Source organism: Acanthaster planci, linkage group LG11 (assembly GCF_054643075.1).
Source record: "Acanthaster planci isolate LZ-2023a linkage group LG11, COTS_SCS, whole genome shotgun sequence".
In the NCBI taxonomy this organism is placed as follows: domain Eukaryota; kingdom Metazoa; phylum Echinodermata; class Asteroidea; order Valvatida; family Acanthasteridae; genus Acanthaster; species Acanthaster planci.
This window is the reverse complement of record NC_141787.1, coordinates 7999929-8018519: the sequence shown is the minus strand read 5'-3', so window position 1 is coordinate 8018519 and position 18591 is coordinate 7999929. Positions and strand designations below refer to the sequence as shown.

Sequence of the window (18591 nt, the reverse complement as noted above, 5' to 3'; positions counted from 1 at the left end):
TACGACAGTCGCACGCGCGCGATGCATCGATGTCGGACGTTCACAGTACATGTGTGTGGTAATCCATTGTGCAAAGCCATCAATGATCGAAGCATCAGTGCTCTGGCGCGGCATGAGTGCTGGTAGGCCTACATACTGTGTTACCTGTTTATGTGGATCGATCGTTCACTCTTATCCACTGAAGCATGCTACGGTGGATCGCGCCCTTCCCAAAGCAGTTTCAAATTTTCCTAAGTTTCGCTATGAAAGATATGATCGGCCGTAAAGTTCTTTCCGGAAATGTCATCACAGCGATGAAAATGTCTGCACAAAGTGAAGAGAGTGTGGCAAGAAATTACGAGGTAGGCCTATGTAGGCCTATGTACATGTAATATTAACGTTACTGTTAGGCTACGTACGTGTACATCATCATTACATGATGTAGGCGATAGGCCTACATGTACGATACGTAACAAACACTCCCCATGTGACGTGTGTGCACATGAATGATGCAGAGCCATGCTACATGTACATCATAGCGTAGTCTAAGTACAATGTAGATGGTGGTCACGAGTGGTTTGAGTCGAACCTTCGACTGCTGTTTACAAGAGTGGAGCTTAACCACTTAAGTTATAAGCTGCTGTGTAATTTTTAGTGATTGATTTTCATTTGCAATGACTCAAGTCTCTGTGACCAAATGACTCAACTCCAATCTCTCGTGGAGACTCAACTTGAGTACAAGTTATAAGACTTGAGTGTCAAAAAATTTAAAAGCAAAATGCTAACCCGTAGCATGTAACACTAAGATGACTAACCCTGAACCAGACTTAAAATGCTTTCACTTAGTAATTGGCTTCGTCTTGGGCTTTGTTTCAAGCTACCCCTACCTCTGTCGCCACTCTGAACCCTTGAAAACTAAAAAAACAGGTTTCACCTCAGGATTTAAAAAGTAACCCCTGATGTTAAAATTAGTGACCCAGATCTAGCCCCATCTTAGGACCCCAGAATAAGTGGACACCAAAGCCAATGCCGAAGCACCAAATTTAGTGACTCGTTACAACACTGCTAGGACCCCCTATGTCTGTGTTTTCAGGTCCCTAATTTTGCCACTTACCGTCAAGACGGATTGGTTTTCACATTAAGTGGCGAAATAAGGGATCTGGTAGTACCCTCATGGATGTTAGTAATGATTTGAGAATAAAATTAATGTAGCCAGCTCAGCCAGACCCACGCCATACTTACCCATGCTTGACATAACACTTTATGTACATGTACATGATGGACAAGACCTACAGTGTATGTCCAATGTCATGCTAGTCACTTCAGTTTCAGTTTGCCACCCCTAAGCACACGACCAGTTTTTAACTGAATGGACACAAAGCCCTACATGTAGTACCATGCACACATTAATTAATGGAATGTGGTTGGGACACCAATTCAGTAGGTTTCAGTGAAAGGTGTACGTGTGTAGTGTACACTTGACATTTTTGATAATTTTTTTTGCACGTGTAATTGTGTGGAATTAGAAATGCATGCGGCCAAGTTTCAACAGAATGCGCACAAACTGCCACAAGGCTTGTGTGTGATATACTTGTACATGATGAGACCAACATATTTGAGGTCAGATACACCACTGCAATGGACTCCACCGGTACATCTCTTCAGTGACAGTGATTTGGGTAATTACAGAAATGAGGGGTCCAAAAGTGTGACATTTTTGTGTCCCTGTTACATATACATCTGACCTTTGTTATTTGACGTGGAAATATCACTGGAATTTATTTCAAACTATTACTGTTTGTTTGGCAGGTAATTTGCATTAATTCATCACTCTTGGAAATTAGAAAATGTGTTCTGAACTTGCAAAATAATAATATGTCAGGTGTGACAGGACCCCCCCGGACCCCTAATTTCTGGAATGACCCGTTTGCATTTTTATACCTGTACATGTACATGTAGCTGAAGAGTAAACTGTGATGTGCAGAATCCATAATGCCACACAGTCTCAGTCACTAAATTGACATTGGTCCTTTTTGCGTCATCGTGAGAAAATAATGTACTACTGTACATGTGTATTTTTATTGTTGAGGTGGTCATTTCTTGGGCATCAAAACAGCCCAGTTTTACATACCAGTAGGACCACTGTGTATACATGTACAGATTTGCATACTGTTTCATTCCTAAAATAGGCCCCTTGTGTCAGATTCCTCATGATAATATACCACTGTTTGCATCGCAAACTGTGAGCCCATGCATCAGCTGTCTCTTATCAGAAAGAATTGGACCACTGCCAGTTTTTATTATCAGGCAGTGCTGCAAATAACTGACCTGCCCTGCATCTAGATATTTGTCAGTGATCCTGTAAACAAACCAATATCAGATTTTGCTACATGTTCAATGGAGCCAACTGTACTTTTTTATCTTAATGCGTGCATCAAAAGAAGTTGATCATTTATATAGTACTGATGAAGGCTGGATACAGTTTGAATCAGGCAAAGGATTTTTTGGGAGGAGGGTGTTTTATTACGAGGTCTAACTTATTTCTCTGGAGGTTTTTTTATCTTAAAACTTATTATATTTTTTGCTCCTTTTGGTACATTAATGAATGTTTATTTTGTATAGATATTGTAAATGTCAGCATTTGCATGTATTGTGCTTACTCCTACATGTAATTTCTTTATAAACAATAAGCCAATTAATAATAGACAAAGGAATAACAAAAAGTCAAGTTCTAAATTTCTATGTCATTTGTAAAGCTTTTCTATTTTTTTTTACTCTGCTTACCTGTACACCCTATCTATCCACAAACCAGTTTATGCACATGCTTGACAGGGAATTATGGTAGAAAAAAAAGAGAGCAAGGGAGCTGTGTTGAAAATGAACAAAGTTGCCTTTTTGAACCACAAAATGGGGAGGACCACCTTTGTATGAAAGTACATGTACACGGACCTGCATGTATTTTCCTGGATGGATTTGTAAATTTGTATTCTCTGCTTTTGCTTTGAATAATCACTGTGTTGAGTTAGTAGCATACAAACAAAACACATATTTTTTCTTAACTTCAATGTGGGTTTCTAATCACATGGAAGGCTTTTTGACAAAGCCGCATACCAAAATTTATAGATGTTCCCACACCCTGTCAGAACTGTGGCTATGTTGCTTGTTTTTTTTTGTAGGAGGCTGTCCACAAATTGAACGCCCTGCAGAGTAATGCTTCGGTATTGGCCAGTGCAAGGAATAACAGGCTGAATGAAACTGCCAAAGGCAACATCAAGAAAGTGGAGGAATTCCTGCAAAGGGCTGGTTTGGAGGTAGGTTGGAAAATTCATCACTTTGATGCAGTCTGGGAAAATCCTTTACATGATAAAAAAAAGCTAACTTGGAATTACAACAAAAGGTACTTGTTACTTATATTTTTAAAGCTGAAAGTGAGCTCTTTCTAGAGCTGTTCATGTAAAATGATAAAGGCGTTTTCGTAAAAATAAGTTTTACCTTTGCCCATGTGACCACTCTCCTTTTTAGGGGGGTGTGTAAAAATTCTTTTGTTTGTGACTTACGAGTAACAATGAGGTCTGTAATAGCATGACCAAAATTTCCACTTTTACATGAAATTGCCCCAAATTAAATAAATGTCACACAAAACTTATCGCAAGTTTCTGCTCTTTATTTGATGAGACGTTTTGTTGGAACAGTTGAAAAGAATTTGAGCAGTTCCACAAAGATTTGCCTCAGATTTTAAACGAGACAAAATACCAACTGAAACAAATTCAATTGACAGTATAATAAAAGTTTTGTTCACGTACATGTAGTTGCCAAACAGAACGCCATTGCAATGTAGATCATTTTCAGTTTTCAAAATCAACAAGATACATCATCCGCACTACATATGTGCAAGTTGTTAACCGAAATACCATTTTTTAAAGTATGTAGTTGAAGCTAATATATTGTACAATTCAATTCAATCTAAATTCAAGAACGTGCAGACATCCGCAGGTAATAAGTGAGCATGTTAATTGTTACATTGTATCCTGGATAGCTGTGTAAAAAACATACAGCTGGATAAACAAGATTTAGCATGCAAAATTTATCTGACCGCTGTTGACGATCAAAACTCCAGACTTGGAGAGAATTTTCAAACTAAACCTTTAGTTACAAATTGTTGCTAGTTCTTAGATTGAAATACATATTTTGACTTCTTCATGTTCTCATAGGTTGAGCAGCTGGATGACCTGTCCATTATCCATGTTAGTGGTACTAAGGGGAAGGGGTCAGTTTGCGCTCTCTGCGAGAGCATGCTGAGAGCTAGCGGCTTCAAGACGGGCTTCTTCAGGTATCAGAGGCACTAATGTTTAATGTATGTACAATTTGGTTATCCTGATTGCTGAAACTTTCCCCTTGGTCAAACTACAATGTACCAGCACAGTTTTGCATAAGACAGTAAATTACGGACTGGGATTACAAAAAAGATTTCGGGATGATACTCAACCCTACATTCATCGTAGCAGTAGTAACCCTGCTGTAAAGTAGATAGTTGATTTTGTTCACCATTTTGGAGAGTTTTCTTTTGAGAGATGGTCCATTATACATATGTACATTATTCAACACTTTTTGGGCAGCTCACCTCACTTGGTGGAGGTTCGGGAACGAATCCGCATCAACGGCACACCCTTACCAAGGGATGTTTTCACCAAGTACTTCACCACCATCTTTGACCGCTTGGAGGAGACTAAAGCATCCCACAGTGGTGAGATGCCGGCTTACTTCCGGTTTCTCACCATTCTGGCTTTCCATGTTTTCCTCAAGGAAAAGGTATAAAGTTCTGTAACTTTTCCTTTGTTGTTATCAAGCTTCCTCTTTCTTGAATTTAGATTTTAAAAATTTGTCTGTCAGGTTTATTCCTGACATTTATACTTGACATTTGAGAAAAGGTATAAGCAAGAGTTATTTAGTTCGTATTCAATAACGATGATACACTGCAGGAAGAATGAAAGGCACCACAGGTGCAAGGCTGTGACATGGTACATAACGAGATAGCTGATTGGCCAGAATGCACAGTTCCAGCTTGGTATCTGTCAGTGTTGTGGTCAACTGTCAAACTTACTTTTTGAGCACCAAGTGCTCTGCCAAATATTTAACTACCAGTGAAGTTAGGAGGGAACAAAGCTAAAGTACCGATGCATGGACATTTGATGGTATGCACTAAGGTAAGATTACAAAGTAAAATGATGATTTCATACTGTCACTGTTTCATAAAAAGTAAGTTTTTAGGACAAAAGTACTCGAAAAGTACTTTGCCGAGTACTTTTCTCCTTTAAACTTACATTTTGCAAAACTGGGAGTGTCTGAAGTCTCACATTTAGTTTTTAATGTTAACTTTTTAAATTTACCATCAAATGCCTTTTTACTCAATCTTTATTCCATCTTACCCAGTTTGATATTTGGCTGAGAACCTTGGTACTCGAAAAGTACTCAACTATAACACTGGTATCTGTAAGAATTTTTGAGGTTGTCCTACCGTCTGATTTGCTCGCACTGAGTGTGACCCGGTTGGAAACCATTGTAATAATTCTATGCCATGCTGAAATTTGATAAAACTTGTTTGAGTGAATGGGGACCAAAAATGTTCCTGAATACTCTGAAGTATTTTTTTTTATCACTTGTCTTTTTTGGCACCAGGTTGATGTTGCTGTTGTTGAAGTTGGTATTGGTGGATCCTATGACTGCACCAATGTTATCAGGTATTACCACCAGTCTGGTATTCCAATTCGGGCGATTCACCATAGTGGGCCTCCAAAAGTTTGCTGCGCGTTGGCCAGTCACAATCCGCGAATTCTGTCGACCCTTTCCAAACTCGCATTGGGTTGACAGATTTTGCGCTCTGTGATTGGCCAAAGTGTTGCAAACTCTTGGAGGCGCACAATTGTGAAATGCCCGTATTATGCATATAGTTTGTTGAGACTGCCTGATGTTGACCTGGGGATAATCACAGACAGATGTACAAACTGTCTATGTGCATAGAAGATATGGTACATGTAAATGTGTACCTTTACCTGATTCTATACTCTCCATTTTTTGCAGTCAGAATAAAGATGCAATAAAGATACATGTATATGTAATGTTCAAATAAGTCAAACCACTAAAAAAATACTCCCCAAAATGTTTTCCTAAAGTGCTCTGAGTTTGGTAATTATGTCACTACTCAAAGAGACTGTTTTTTTTTTTTCTTACTGACCGATTGGCGATGGCTTCTGTGCTTCTGTGCAATTTTTATTTGTCCTGCAGTGAAAATTGTCAAGTTGCAGTATGCACATGCGTTGTTGGAACACAGAATGGGTTAATTTAACAGATAGAGATTTGTAGGAAAATGCCCTTAATGTTCATAATATCTATCTGAAGTCTTTCAAATAATCTCATATTTGGCACATTAAGTCCACGTTTTCACTTCCATTTTAATTCTTAGTGAGTTTCACCACTGACGAAGGCGCGCATTAAAAAAAAGGGCCTTTTAAAGTTGAAGGAATTTCAAAAGTGAACCATGGTGTGACATTGGATTTCATTTTTGTCCCCCAATAAGTAAGGAACATATAAAAAAAATCCAAGTACCATTTGAAGTATAAACAAAAAGCAGACTTCAAAAGGTCAGTTACCTACATACCGGGTACATGTACACATTCGCTGTGATAGAAGCAGCAGCTTGATTATTATTCATATTAAATGAATTAGTTTTCAAATCATGCTACATGTACCTGAATTATTTATTAAATTCTAGTTGACAGCATGTGAAAGAAATATAGGTACTTTCATCATAATTCTTTCAAGGGACAAAAGAAAAATCAAGAGTTTCTAAACAAAACCGATAATGCTAATTGCCCATAGAATTATGCATGTATTTTAACATTATTAATAACAGTTGCCATAAGGTTTGAAAAGTCATTCTGACATGTTCTTGAATTAATACTCTTACTTCAGGAAGCCAGTTGTGGTAGGTGTAACTTCACTAGGATTGGATCACACCAGCATACTAGGGGAAACAATTGAAAAGATAGCATGGCACAAAGCGGCCATATCCAAGGTAAGAGTTCTAAAGGGTAGGTGTGCAGGGCATAGAAACCAGTTGACTTTTTGTATAAAAGTTTGCAAGTTGCCCCCTCAATTTTGTTTCACACTCTGACTATTTAAGAGAATCTGTATCTTGTATATGGAAGGACCTGTTGAAATTTTAAAGGTCAAGGCAGTTCTGGGCAAAACCACCACCAGCCAATTTCACAAAACCCCTGGCAGTGAAGTAAGCCACTTGTTGTTGCATAACTTGCTCAAACAAAAAAAAGTGCTCAGTGTGTGTAAGCCAGCAACTTTGCAGAAAATGAAGAGGTTCCATTTCCTGGGATTCGGTTAAACTTTTAACTTTTGAAAGACTTCAACACTGTACTGAGCAATAATTCCTGATGCCTGTGATGTTAACCATTAAAAGATTGTTCAGGTATTAAACAGGATTTTTTGTTCATTTCACTCACAGCCTGGCCGACCAGCTTTCACCGTGCCTCAGCCAGAGGGCGCCATGAAGGTTGTCAAGGATACAGCAATGGAATGTGGGGTAAGTATGAAAACCAATCACAAATTTGGCTGTGTTAATGAAATTGCTCGTCATTCATGCTTTCAAGATTTTCTTAAAGGCAGCTGCAGGGTTCTCGTCATCAAATAAACAGAAACAACAGAATGTACATGGACAGAAATAGTGTAATTTTTCTCCCGACAGGCATCATCAGTGGAGTGTGCACCAGACATTGAGAGCTACAGCTTCAATGGCATTGCGCTCAGACTTGGCTTGACTGGGAAGCATCAACACACAAATGCATCGCTGGCCTTGCAGCTATGCAAAACCTGGATAGAGAACTATCTGAAGACAACTGGGCATAAACACAAATGTATGTACATGTAGGTGCCACATATGAATGTGCATGGTTGTTGGGTCATTGCTTCCAAGTATCACAAGACCCTATGTGTTCATATTTCTTGTGTTTAAAACCCCTTAATGCCGGGATTCTTTTGACTGTGACTGCTGGGCTGCGGTATGCCCAGTATGCAAAGCCCTGTCCGGCAGCAGGCCCACATTGAAACTCAGGTGCTTGATGTATAGAATGTATGTGTCGTATGCACTAATCCTCACACAAAGCCGCGGCTGTCAACACCTCTGGAGTGAAGGGGTTAAGAAAGTTTAGTTTCAGTTTTTATTTTGTTAAATTTTGTTTTGAGTTAGTGAGACGATGTGTAATGGAGATCTGCTGGGTAGGGCCTAAGTAGTCAGGGCTTGACTGAGCTGGGGTAGCCACATAGGCCATTCATGGGTGACCTACAGTGGACAAATCTGGGCTGGAATCTACATGTATCTTAACGCTAGGCAATGAGTTAACCGTGACAAAAGTAGCTGAAAGTTTGAATTTGTGTACAGCACATCTCATAAATGGTAAATAAAAACATATAGACCTGGAAAGGGAATGTTGAAAAGCAGTTAGAAGTTGCAGCAGTTGTAAATATTAAACTGACTGCAGTGAACATGTAGGAAATGCAGAATATTCCATGAATAATTCCAGTCACTGCCTGTGTTAACACCTGCCGTAATTTTAAGAACCCAAATGCAAGATATGAATCCTGACGCATGCACTGTAATATCAGTGTCGTTAGATTGTGTAATGTCGCTGGGCTACAGTTAAGTACCTTTAAAAAAATTTCTTGCTCAATTGATGCTACCTCTAGATGGATCTGAAGTTCCACGCGGTGATACATTCCAACTCGTACTTGATTCCAACTCAACTGTATCTGCAGCAGCTGATGTTGGCATGGCGACTGCCAAGCCTTTTGTTGTGCCTCCATATTTCATGAAAGGTAAGAAATGGCATCGAAAGTAACAACACGATTCAAGCTCTTGAGATGTTTGTGTTTTCACAACGCAACAAGAACGTCAAAATCTTGCCAAACAGACATTCCGAGATAAATGTGTTTGAAAATACCAGCCATTTCATTTTTGATCGCTTTTATGTTGCAGATCAAGGAATGTTTTACAGTCATGAAATGTAAGATTTGGAAAATACCAATCCATACTTACAGTAGTTGCAGGTATATTGTTTTAGTTAAACAGTTATTCATTAATAAAAGGTTTTTTCACTTCATGAAAACCGGAAAACTTGGAGATTTTTTTCTATTGCATTATACACACTTTTTGTCACCTCATGAAAGAATATGCGCTTGAAAATAATGTTACATTATGTTACATTTCAACATGCATGCAGGTGTTCATACACAACATCTAGTTCTCACTTGTGTACACACCCATACTTATGCAGGGATTGTGTACATAGTCTCTAAGTTTGTCCTGCTAACGATGGTTGTTGTTTGTTCACAGTTACGAGGAGAGTAAACAATTTTTTTTTTGCAACTGCATATTTGTTCTTTGGATCAAAGCTAAATGATGGGGAAAATTCCAGATTGAAAAATTGTTGATTTGTCAGGCTTTTGTCACTTCATGAAAACACGGACGAATTGTTGGAAGTGTTGGCAGGAGGTGTTTTGTAAATGAGGAAAAAACTAGAAATGACCTGTGTTGAATTAAAGCAAAATCACAAATATCTTAGGGTGTTTCCCTTTTCCTGTTGACGGAGAGCATGCCACGTGGGTGGTTTCATGGCGCCGCTCAACAGTTAGCAGAAACGTTGTGTTTACTACAGCAGAAAATTTTGTTAACTGTGGGTGCTATGTCAGGGTAGTGCTTGGTATGGTTTTGCTTATGGTTGTGTGTGCATCTGAGATTTCCGTAGTTTTGTCACGACATTAAGCAACTTTTTCCTCCGAGGCAAGCGTATCTTTCCTTAGTGTTTACATGGTTTAGGGTCTTCATGAAATTCACTCAGCCTCCATTTGACATACAATTGTGTGCTTAGCAGCTGCCTGTTTTAAGCACATTCCAGGTACTACATATTAAGTTTTGTGCCATGTTGCATTGACTCTAAACTCGATAGGGACAATACATAACAATGACAATACATAACATAGGCTGACTGAAGCACTTGCTTTGTTCCTGAAAAACCTTCCCTTTCTAAAATACTGAACTGGCTCATTGCTATCCATGCACAATGCAACCAACAATTTCATATACCATGCAGTCATGTTTACTCTATTCTGGCATCATTGCATTCTGTGCCGCATCATACAGTGTGCGCAAAGCATACACCATACCATAGATATGGCTTGAATGTTCCCCTAATACATTTTTCATGAAAGGATGTTTGTGAATGGGACTAAAAATATGAGGGAGCAGCAAGTACAGTACCAGTATGTTTAAAACCAGCAAGGGTCTACTGGTGCTAATGTCTTGGGCCTGGTGCATTATCATTCCCAGGTTCCTATCTACATGTTGATGTAGTTTTAAACATACTCGTGTAAAACTGTTCACTTGCACAGAATGTATTCCCATTACAATATCTGGTCTCCTGATTATAATACTTGCTTGATTTTCATTTTGATTCCACAGCCAAACACAGAGTGATTAGTGTAAAGTTAGGGGCCAGTCTATACACATGTTTACTGGGAATGCATAGGAAGCTCACTCTAAATCTGATTTTGCTGAATCTTTGCCGCAAAACTCACCTTGATTTTGCAGATGTGCTGTAAGGATAGTTCCATGATCCTACAAAGCAAAACTGGTATTTTGTACAAGCGTGTCATACATAGTGTGGACCTCTGCACAAAAGAAGTCCTCATAATGCTGGGTACAATGGCATTGTGTGTACTTGCATATGTTCACACAATGTTCTTCCTTCTCTGAAAAACAGTTTCAGAGGCATTTTGGGGTCAAGGTTATCTGTGGCAAAATGAAGAGGAACAGTCCAGGAAATCATCATCAAAAATCTAGCTCCGAGGAGTTATACAGTGGGAGAAAAGGGATCATTTACATTAACCCCAGGAGAACAAAAGAATGTCCACACTTCATAATTATGTAAAACAATGGTGCGCAGTCGTGGCATACGTAACGTGGACCTCTGCACAAAAGAAGTCCACATAATGTAGGGTATGATGGCGTTGTGTGTGTGTGTGTGTCAAGTGGCCCTCAGGATAAAAGTGTGCTGCCTTCTGGATAATACTTTGCTGCCCTGAAGAAGTCGTTGGTTGCTTGCCATTGCCCCACACAGTATCACATTGTATAGCAGAAAATCAAGATTATGCAGTTCTGTGATCATAATGAATTAGTGGAAGATGCATCAACAATTAACTGACAAACTCTCTTGATGGCACTTGTCAACATTTTCTAACGGTTAGTTCTGGAATATGCTGTATTGGGAAGATTCCATCCTACAATGACCCAATGTGGATGAATCTAGTTTTTCAACCTATTTGTTCCAGGTTTGGAAGAGTGTTACTGGCCAGGTCGTAATCAGACAGTGAAGCGTGAGAATATGACATTTTACATTGACGGCGCCCACACTCCAAGGAGCATCCAAGCTTGTCAGAACTGGTTCATGACAGCAGCCGAGGAAGAGGGCTGGATACTAGACCGGCCAATCAAACGCATCTTAATCTTTAACTCCACAGGAGATCGTGATGAGTACAGTTTACTCAGGCCACTTGTAGTATGTATTTGTTATTCTCTTTTCTTGGTTTTGTTTCAGTTTGGATTTTGAAGATATCAGTAGAACTTAAAATGGATTTTTCTGTTCACAGTCACAGTTGTAGAAGCACTGTGCATTCCCTGCATGTAAAACCTGGAAGAAACAGTGGCTTGCCGGGGACAGATTAGAACCAGAAACATGCTGTTGATGGGGCCTTAAAAACACAGTAAACATTTAAATCATTGAGCTTCCAAGATCCGAAGTTGATGGTAGATACAAGTAGATTCCTAATCCTTTGCTGTGAGTGGGTCTGCGAAAAAGGGAGGCTCACCCTATTCTTTGTGCAGGTGAGAGTCATGAACATAAGGCACAACAGCGAATTTTGACTCAAAGTGTTGAGCAGGAAAGGGATGCCTATAAGATACCTGTAAGATTTCATGCCAAGAAGATGTTCTCCCTTTATTTCACAAAGGGCTGCCAATTTGACGGTGCTGCCTTTTGCCCAAATATCACTGGAAACACAGCCTCGGGAAACTCTGCAGGTATGTACATGCACTTCACTCATCGGAGTGATGTTTTGTTTGCACCTTTTTTTTGTCAAGATCTGCTTTGCAGTGTTTATGCATTTTATGCATAACTATAGATTCTTTTCTCTGATTTATTGTTCATTGCATTCCTCCTGGTTCATTTGAATTTTTGTTTTGAACATTTTCCCATTTTTTTTTGTATTACAAACTTTGTTAATGCATAACCTACTTTGGGTAGCTTTTTTTCCTTTGTACATCATGGATGCAAAGGTGATTGCACCATCACTTGTTCTACTTAATACTTTTACAAAACGAATCACAAACCCTATTTTAAGAAAAGGTGTTTTTTTTTTAGTGTAAGTGGCTTCTTTTCTGAACTATTCAGACACTTAAATGTGATGATAAAGACATTTACTTGCCACTGCAACAGGTGACATTCATTATGAATAGAACTAATTCAGGGGGGATACTCCACGTGTTAAAAACTGTTTTGATGCATCATGCTGTAACAGGTGAAGCAAGACAGGACCCTGGGGTTGCTATGGGAATGGTTGTCAAGACTTCAGGTGACTTATCTCCTTAGTCTTTTTTTTTTTTAAAGCTCATTTTAGTTTTGTACAGAGGGCATGCTAATAAGCATATACGTGTTTGATTTGCATCACAAAATGTTACCGCGACTATTTTCAAATCCTGTACAACCCTCAACTGTGTTGTAAACCGAGGACTCATTGTCAGATTTTCCGAGAGACATTAAGCCCCAGTCATGTATTAAAGGCTTTGCTCTACCCTTCTCAGACCTGTATCTGCCAATTGTTCCTGATAGATTTAGGAAAATCTATGAGGGCTGGGGCTCACATTTTCTTTTTTTGAAAAGCTGATTGTCATACCATCAGACTGCTGGTACAAACATAACATTTTTGTCTCATTACAAAGCAACATGTACATATACGCAATCAAATTAATAATCAGAATGTGCATACAGATATACACATTCAGTACAGCTGCTCACGTAGTTGTATAAAATATCAAAGCATCATTGCAACTAAGGGCCGTGGCTTGGATGTGTTTCTGTCATGCAAATATGCCCCTGGTTTGTACACATTCAGTTGAATTTTTTTTGTTTTTCTCACATGCAGTGATCACTTCCATGTACATGTAATAACTTATCCTTTATTGGCCTATGTACACGGAGCCATCAGTGTCCTCCACATGTATGTTGTACAGCAGTTTCTTCCACAAGAGCTCATTGTCATGCACTCAGAGCATTTTCCTGGCTGTTTTCCCACTGTTTTCTTAATACTACCCTGGACCAGGGGACTTACCAGTAATTCTCAACCATAATTGTTATCATTCCCAATCAACAAAGCATAAAACGTTTGCTTTCCTCGTAATGTACATGTACTTTTATGGTCATGCGCACATACATGTACATGTGTGTTGTGAAGGCAGGCATGCAACTTTTCCTTGGATCAGCTGATTTCCTTGTTTTTCACTTTGCACTCATGCCGTTGAAACTTGAAAAAAATGCTGTACAAAGTCTTGAAGGAAGGCAATTTCCCCGTTTTTGTCAAAGGCCAAGTTGCATGCCTGTAACTGAGGGATGGTACCCTTTATCACGTTTTTGTTTTCACGTGTTGTTTATAACTTGTTCCGGAGTTTTGTTCCCAGTCACAGTAGTTGTTTTCTTCCATGGAATCTCCAGTATTTTTAATTCTATAATATTTTGGTTCACTCTTTGCTTTAACAAGCAGTGGTGACCTTATCTGTATAAATGTACATGTATTGTAGAGCGTAGTATTGTTCTTTTGATTTATTCAAATCACAGGCGAACTACAATTACAAAACACATTTATTGGAAGGTACCATTTGAACAGTTTCTTATTTCCTTTTCAAGTTAACCAAATAATGGGGGGACTCACCAAAGATATATTACATTTTTAGGGTGATCATTTTTTGAAAAAGTCCCCATTTTGGGCACCCCACTCAAAACTGATAAGCCAATCCTGTCATTGGCATCAGAAATGTAGTTTGATTGCAGACTGTAGATTGATGTCTGTGAAAAGCGCAGTGAAGTACAGGTACAGTAGCAACTTGATGGTCTTTGCAGTAAAGCTGAAGGGAATCGGATTTGCTTTAAGCGGAATTGTTTGATTAAACCCTCAGATCAGACCTCCTGCTCCACCACCAAGGACAAGCAGTTGGCTCGCTGCCAACGCAATCTTATCGCCTTTGAAAATCTGCTGGATGAAGAGGCCCAAGCGGATCTCATGTTGACCATTCAGGATGTAGCGCGGTATCCGTCGGTAGACTGGCACAGCCGTCTGTACAGGAATCGTGAGACGTCCACCCATGAAGCCAGTGCCGTTGACACCACCAAAGCAGCTGTTGTGCAGCAACAGACGCAGTTACGCACAGACTCAGCAGACGTCACACAGGCAGTAACAACGGTGCTGCCCAGCATTGCAGATGCTCTTAGCTGGGCGTCGACATGGGCAGACCGAGAACACTGCCGAGTGGGAACCACGAACTATGCCACATTGGCAGCCCACAAGCCACACGTCCAGGTGTTGATTACCGGGAGCCTCCATTTAGTGGGAGGGGTGATCTCAGTTTTAGATCCTGAACTAGTAAACAGACGAGGGAGCTAATCACTTTTAGATCAGTGCAGGTATGTACATTCAGTCTAGAGACACCTTTTATATGGTGATAAGCTGTCCAGATATGGCTGCTGTAGCTGTTTTGAAGCACTGTATTACTCATCAGAGTGATATTTTTATTTCAGTTTCGGTGCTACAGTCATACGTATTCCAGTCATTTGCAAACAGTTGTTAATCAATGTATTTTCAATTTGAATGAGAAAAACTTCTTTGAAGTGCCAAATATTAAATCAAACAAAATGAGATTTGCCATTTCAATGTGATGATGTAGTTACTGTGTAACAATGGCTTATGGCAATCTTGTGTTTGAAAGGAAAAATACTATTTAAATGCCCCATTGTGCTGTGACAGTTGTATCAGTTGAGAAATAATTTCATCATTTTCATATGGGTAACATTGGATTTGTAAATCAGTCAGTACTTCATTTCATTCCGAATGAACTGCTAGAGTTTCATGTACGTATGCTAATTACAGCTCGACGCACACCTCCTTTCCTTTGAACAAATTTTCTTCAGATTCAGTGCCCCCCCTTTACAGGCATGCGGAGTTTCAAAAAGATTGTTGACTTGACAGCTGAGATGTGGGGTTGCTGGGTTTAAACAAAATTGCCAGCCCCTGTCGTAGCCCTTCTAGACAGAAAAAAAACAAAATTCTTGGGAAGATTGTTTTGGCTTTTCACAAGCATGTTTGTTCAATTCAAGGCCTAACAAAAGCAGTTCTTTTTTCTTGTTTTCCAACCCACTGACCCAACCTGGAAAATCCTGCAGACAGTGTGTCAGAACATACATTTCTTATTTGAAAAAATAACAAACATACAAAAATGGTGCCAGTCCTAGAGCCTAATTTATATGTATGTCATGCTGTATTTTCATTTAGTGGGTTATTCATTTTTTCTTAAAGCTGGCTGGCTTGAAGAAGAAATTGGCCCCCTTCTTGCATTTGTACCCTCAACCACAACCAAACAAGGACAGTATTGAAATATAGAATTAAATCTGACCTCGTGATTTCATTTCAAATGAGTTGACACTTATACAAATTAACAATTCTAAATAAGCCATTTGCGAGTTAAATTTGAATATAATCTGGTACACTGAGTGTGATTGCACATAAACATAGCTACATGTATTTGAATTCCCCAGACTAAAGACACTGTTGCTATACCTCATGACTTGGGGCAAGCGTTTGCATAGCGACCACCATCTCTGGAATGGACTGGTTCCTTCGTTCCCTTCTTACTATGAGAACTGTGTATTGTTGCAAGGCGTGTCTTATGTAATGAAGCAAAAGCTTGCCTCGAATCACGAGGTATAGCAACAGTGTTTTTAGTATGGAGAATTCAAATTATGTTCACGTGTATTTAAAGAACTGTACCAGATTCTATTCACATTTAAATCGCAAATGGGTTATTACTGCATTATAAAAATGTTTAGAGGGTCTAAAGCAATGTGTGTTGAAGACAGCCTTCAATGTGAATCTGAAGTTCTGTACTTTATATATGTGGATGAGGTTGATATTAACAAGAAACACTGGTGCTACACGGTTTAGGAAGACACAAACGAAACAAGTCTTCTTACGATCTTGTTCAAAGCCTACTTCCCTTTTCAGGTCCTTAACAATATAAAACAGAAATGCTAACAGAGACATTATTGCTTCCTCCAGTATTTAAGTCTCATCTGGTTTGCATAGCATTTTAGAAGGTGTATACCATGCAATCTGTTAACCTCAGTTTCGATTAACTGTGCCTCCAATCTTGTGTTTGCAATTTGTAAAGGTGTTTTGGTGCCTGTTTGGTTTATATGCCAATGTGGATTTTCATATTCATGAGTAAAGCTGTGATGTCATCGCTTGGAGAAAGCCTCAGTGTTCCATTGATTTTTGAACTCACACATAACAGCCACTGGAATTGTATTTTTTTCCTATTCTATGTATTTTCGTTTCTTCGGAGATTCGCTTTTATGTGAGCATATGGCAGTAAGCCGGCTGGAAACCTTTCCTGGACATGGTTTCAGGGAGCAAATGTTTGGTCCATAACTTGGACAGAAAACAGTAACTGAACGGTGTCATGACTAAATGCCCTCAAAGCAACAGATTTGTCCTAGGGGAGCTTGGCTTATTTGGAAGGGAAAATGTGTTCTTTTGAATACATTTAACCCTAGAGGAAGACAAATTGTTTACATTCATAAATGAAGAATTTAAAGTTGCACAAATAATCTGTCAAAGTTCACCATTCCCAGGGCCAGTCTGGTCTGTACAAAAGTAGCTGTTTCAGCTTTAATTTTAAGTGGCCATTCACACCCTTGAAGAATGGCACAGCTGCATTAGCTTCCATCTCCCATGTGCAGGGCACATGTACGTGTAGTTTGAAGCTACAATGCTACGCGTGCCCAGCACGTGGAAGATATGGACATAAGCATTGTATGAATGTTAGGTGTCCCCGTAGCATTGTGCTTCTTATAAAATGACGGCATAAAGTTTACCAGTTCTGTGAATATCATACAACTCATTTGTAATAATTTGTAAAGGCAAAGTGATGTAAATATATATGTTTGTGTACGAGGGATTCATGAGGGATTATGCAAGTTATTGCAGTTGTGTGTACATTGTTTGTAAAGTGCTGCAAAACTTCAGAAGTGTATATATGTAGGAGGGAATCAAATGTCTTGATTCAGATTTTACACTTTCAATTTATTGTGCTTGGATTTCATTGAATATTTTGGTCATTATGGAATAAAATTTGAAAAGGTAAGCAATCCCTTGTTTGATGTTGTCTAACCAATTAGTCTTCCCGAATTAACTGGGGTTGTCACTCTCCTTTTGGGCCATGGTCAAGTGTTATTTCAGGGAATTTCAAAGTACACAGAAACAGTGGCTCAGAAACCTGAGTAACTGCAAGTTATGACCAAAAACTGTTCGCTTGAAAAAAAGGGGAGTCTAGACCCAACAATTAAAGAGGGTCGCAAGGTAATTTTCTGGATTTTAGGACAATCTTTTCTGTGCTAGGTTTAATCATCCGAAAGTCGCTACTTTTGTGCACTTTTTCCAACCAAGTGCATGTACAAGAGTGACGTAATTTTAGCCATTACGAGGGACTTGATTGTGTTTCGTTGACCGGGATAAAACACTAAAATAGAAAGGTCCAATATGCCACTGCAGTCGCTGCAACCATCTTGCCCGGATGTTTTCTTGGATTTTTCATCCTCCATTCTCATCAACCTTCACTTCCAGTGGAAGACGAAGTCTAGATAGGAATTCAGGTTTAGATCCGGGGTAACCCCCTCCCCGACAAAAAGATTTAAAATATACGTATGTATCTAAATAACCAAGGTAGGTTTAAAACAAGATAAAAACCATAAGGTTTTATCGTCCTTTCGGCTTGTCCGCAAAATGAGACATTAACCCTAACCCCCTAGGGTGTATATAAAATCGTATTGAAATTGGAGGAGTTGGGAGTGTTAGGGTAAATAGACTGCGACCGACGCCCTCCCGGATAATTCATGGATCCGCCCCTGGATTGAAGCAAGGATAGTACAAGCTAGACTGCTACCTCTGCTTTCTGAAAAGGCTTGTTGCCAGCTCTTTGTGTGTACCATTGTCCCCCCCCCTCTTTTGAGTAGGAGTCGTCCCTTTTTGTGAGCAGTTCTTCAAAAGAGTCCATTGGAGCAGTGTCATTTTAAAGATGTCCTTTTAATAAATTCACCAATTGTGTATAATTTCATCAATTTAAATTTTCATTTATTAGCATTTCAGTCTCATCTGGGTTTTATGCTAATGTTTGTTCAGATTCATGAGCGAAAGCACGGCATCGTTTTGGGGAGAAACCTTGTAATT

General features: G+C 39.2%; 1 protein-coding gene across 2 annotated transcripts; it reads left to right on the top strand.

The window, feature by feature from the left end:
- The first annotated feature begins 21 nt into the window (after positions 1-21).
- LOC147797369 (folylpolyglutamate synthase, mitochondrial-like) lies at positions 22-17513 on the top strand. Of its 2 annotated transcripts, XM_087143423.1 has the most exons (13): positions 22-341; positions 3156-3290; positions 4191-4309; positions 4596-4788; positions 5656-5717; positions 6949-7051; positions 7496-7573; positions 7736-7904; positions 8734-8862; positions 11374-11600; positions 12052-12121; positions 12619-12672; positions 14270-17513. In XM_087143423.1, the coding sequence occupies exons 1-13, from the start codon at positions 186-188 to the stop codon at positions 14752-14754; spliced, it is 1980 nt and encodes a 659-aa protein (XP_086999549.1). In that variant the 5' UTR covers positions 22-185; the 3' UTR covers positions 14755-17513. The 2 variants fall into 2 exon arrangements, with proteins under 2 accessions (XP_086999549.1, XP_086999550.1); XM_087143424.1 differs by lacking the exon at positions 12619-12672 and having other exon boundaries at positions 23-341.
- The last annotated feature ends 1078 nt before the right edge of the window (positions 17514-18591 follow it).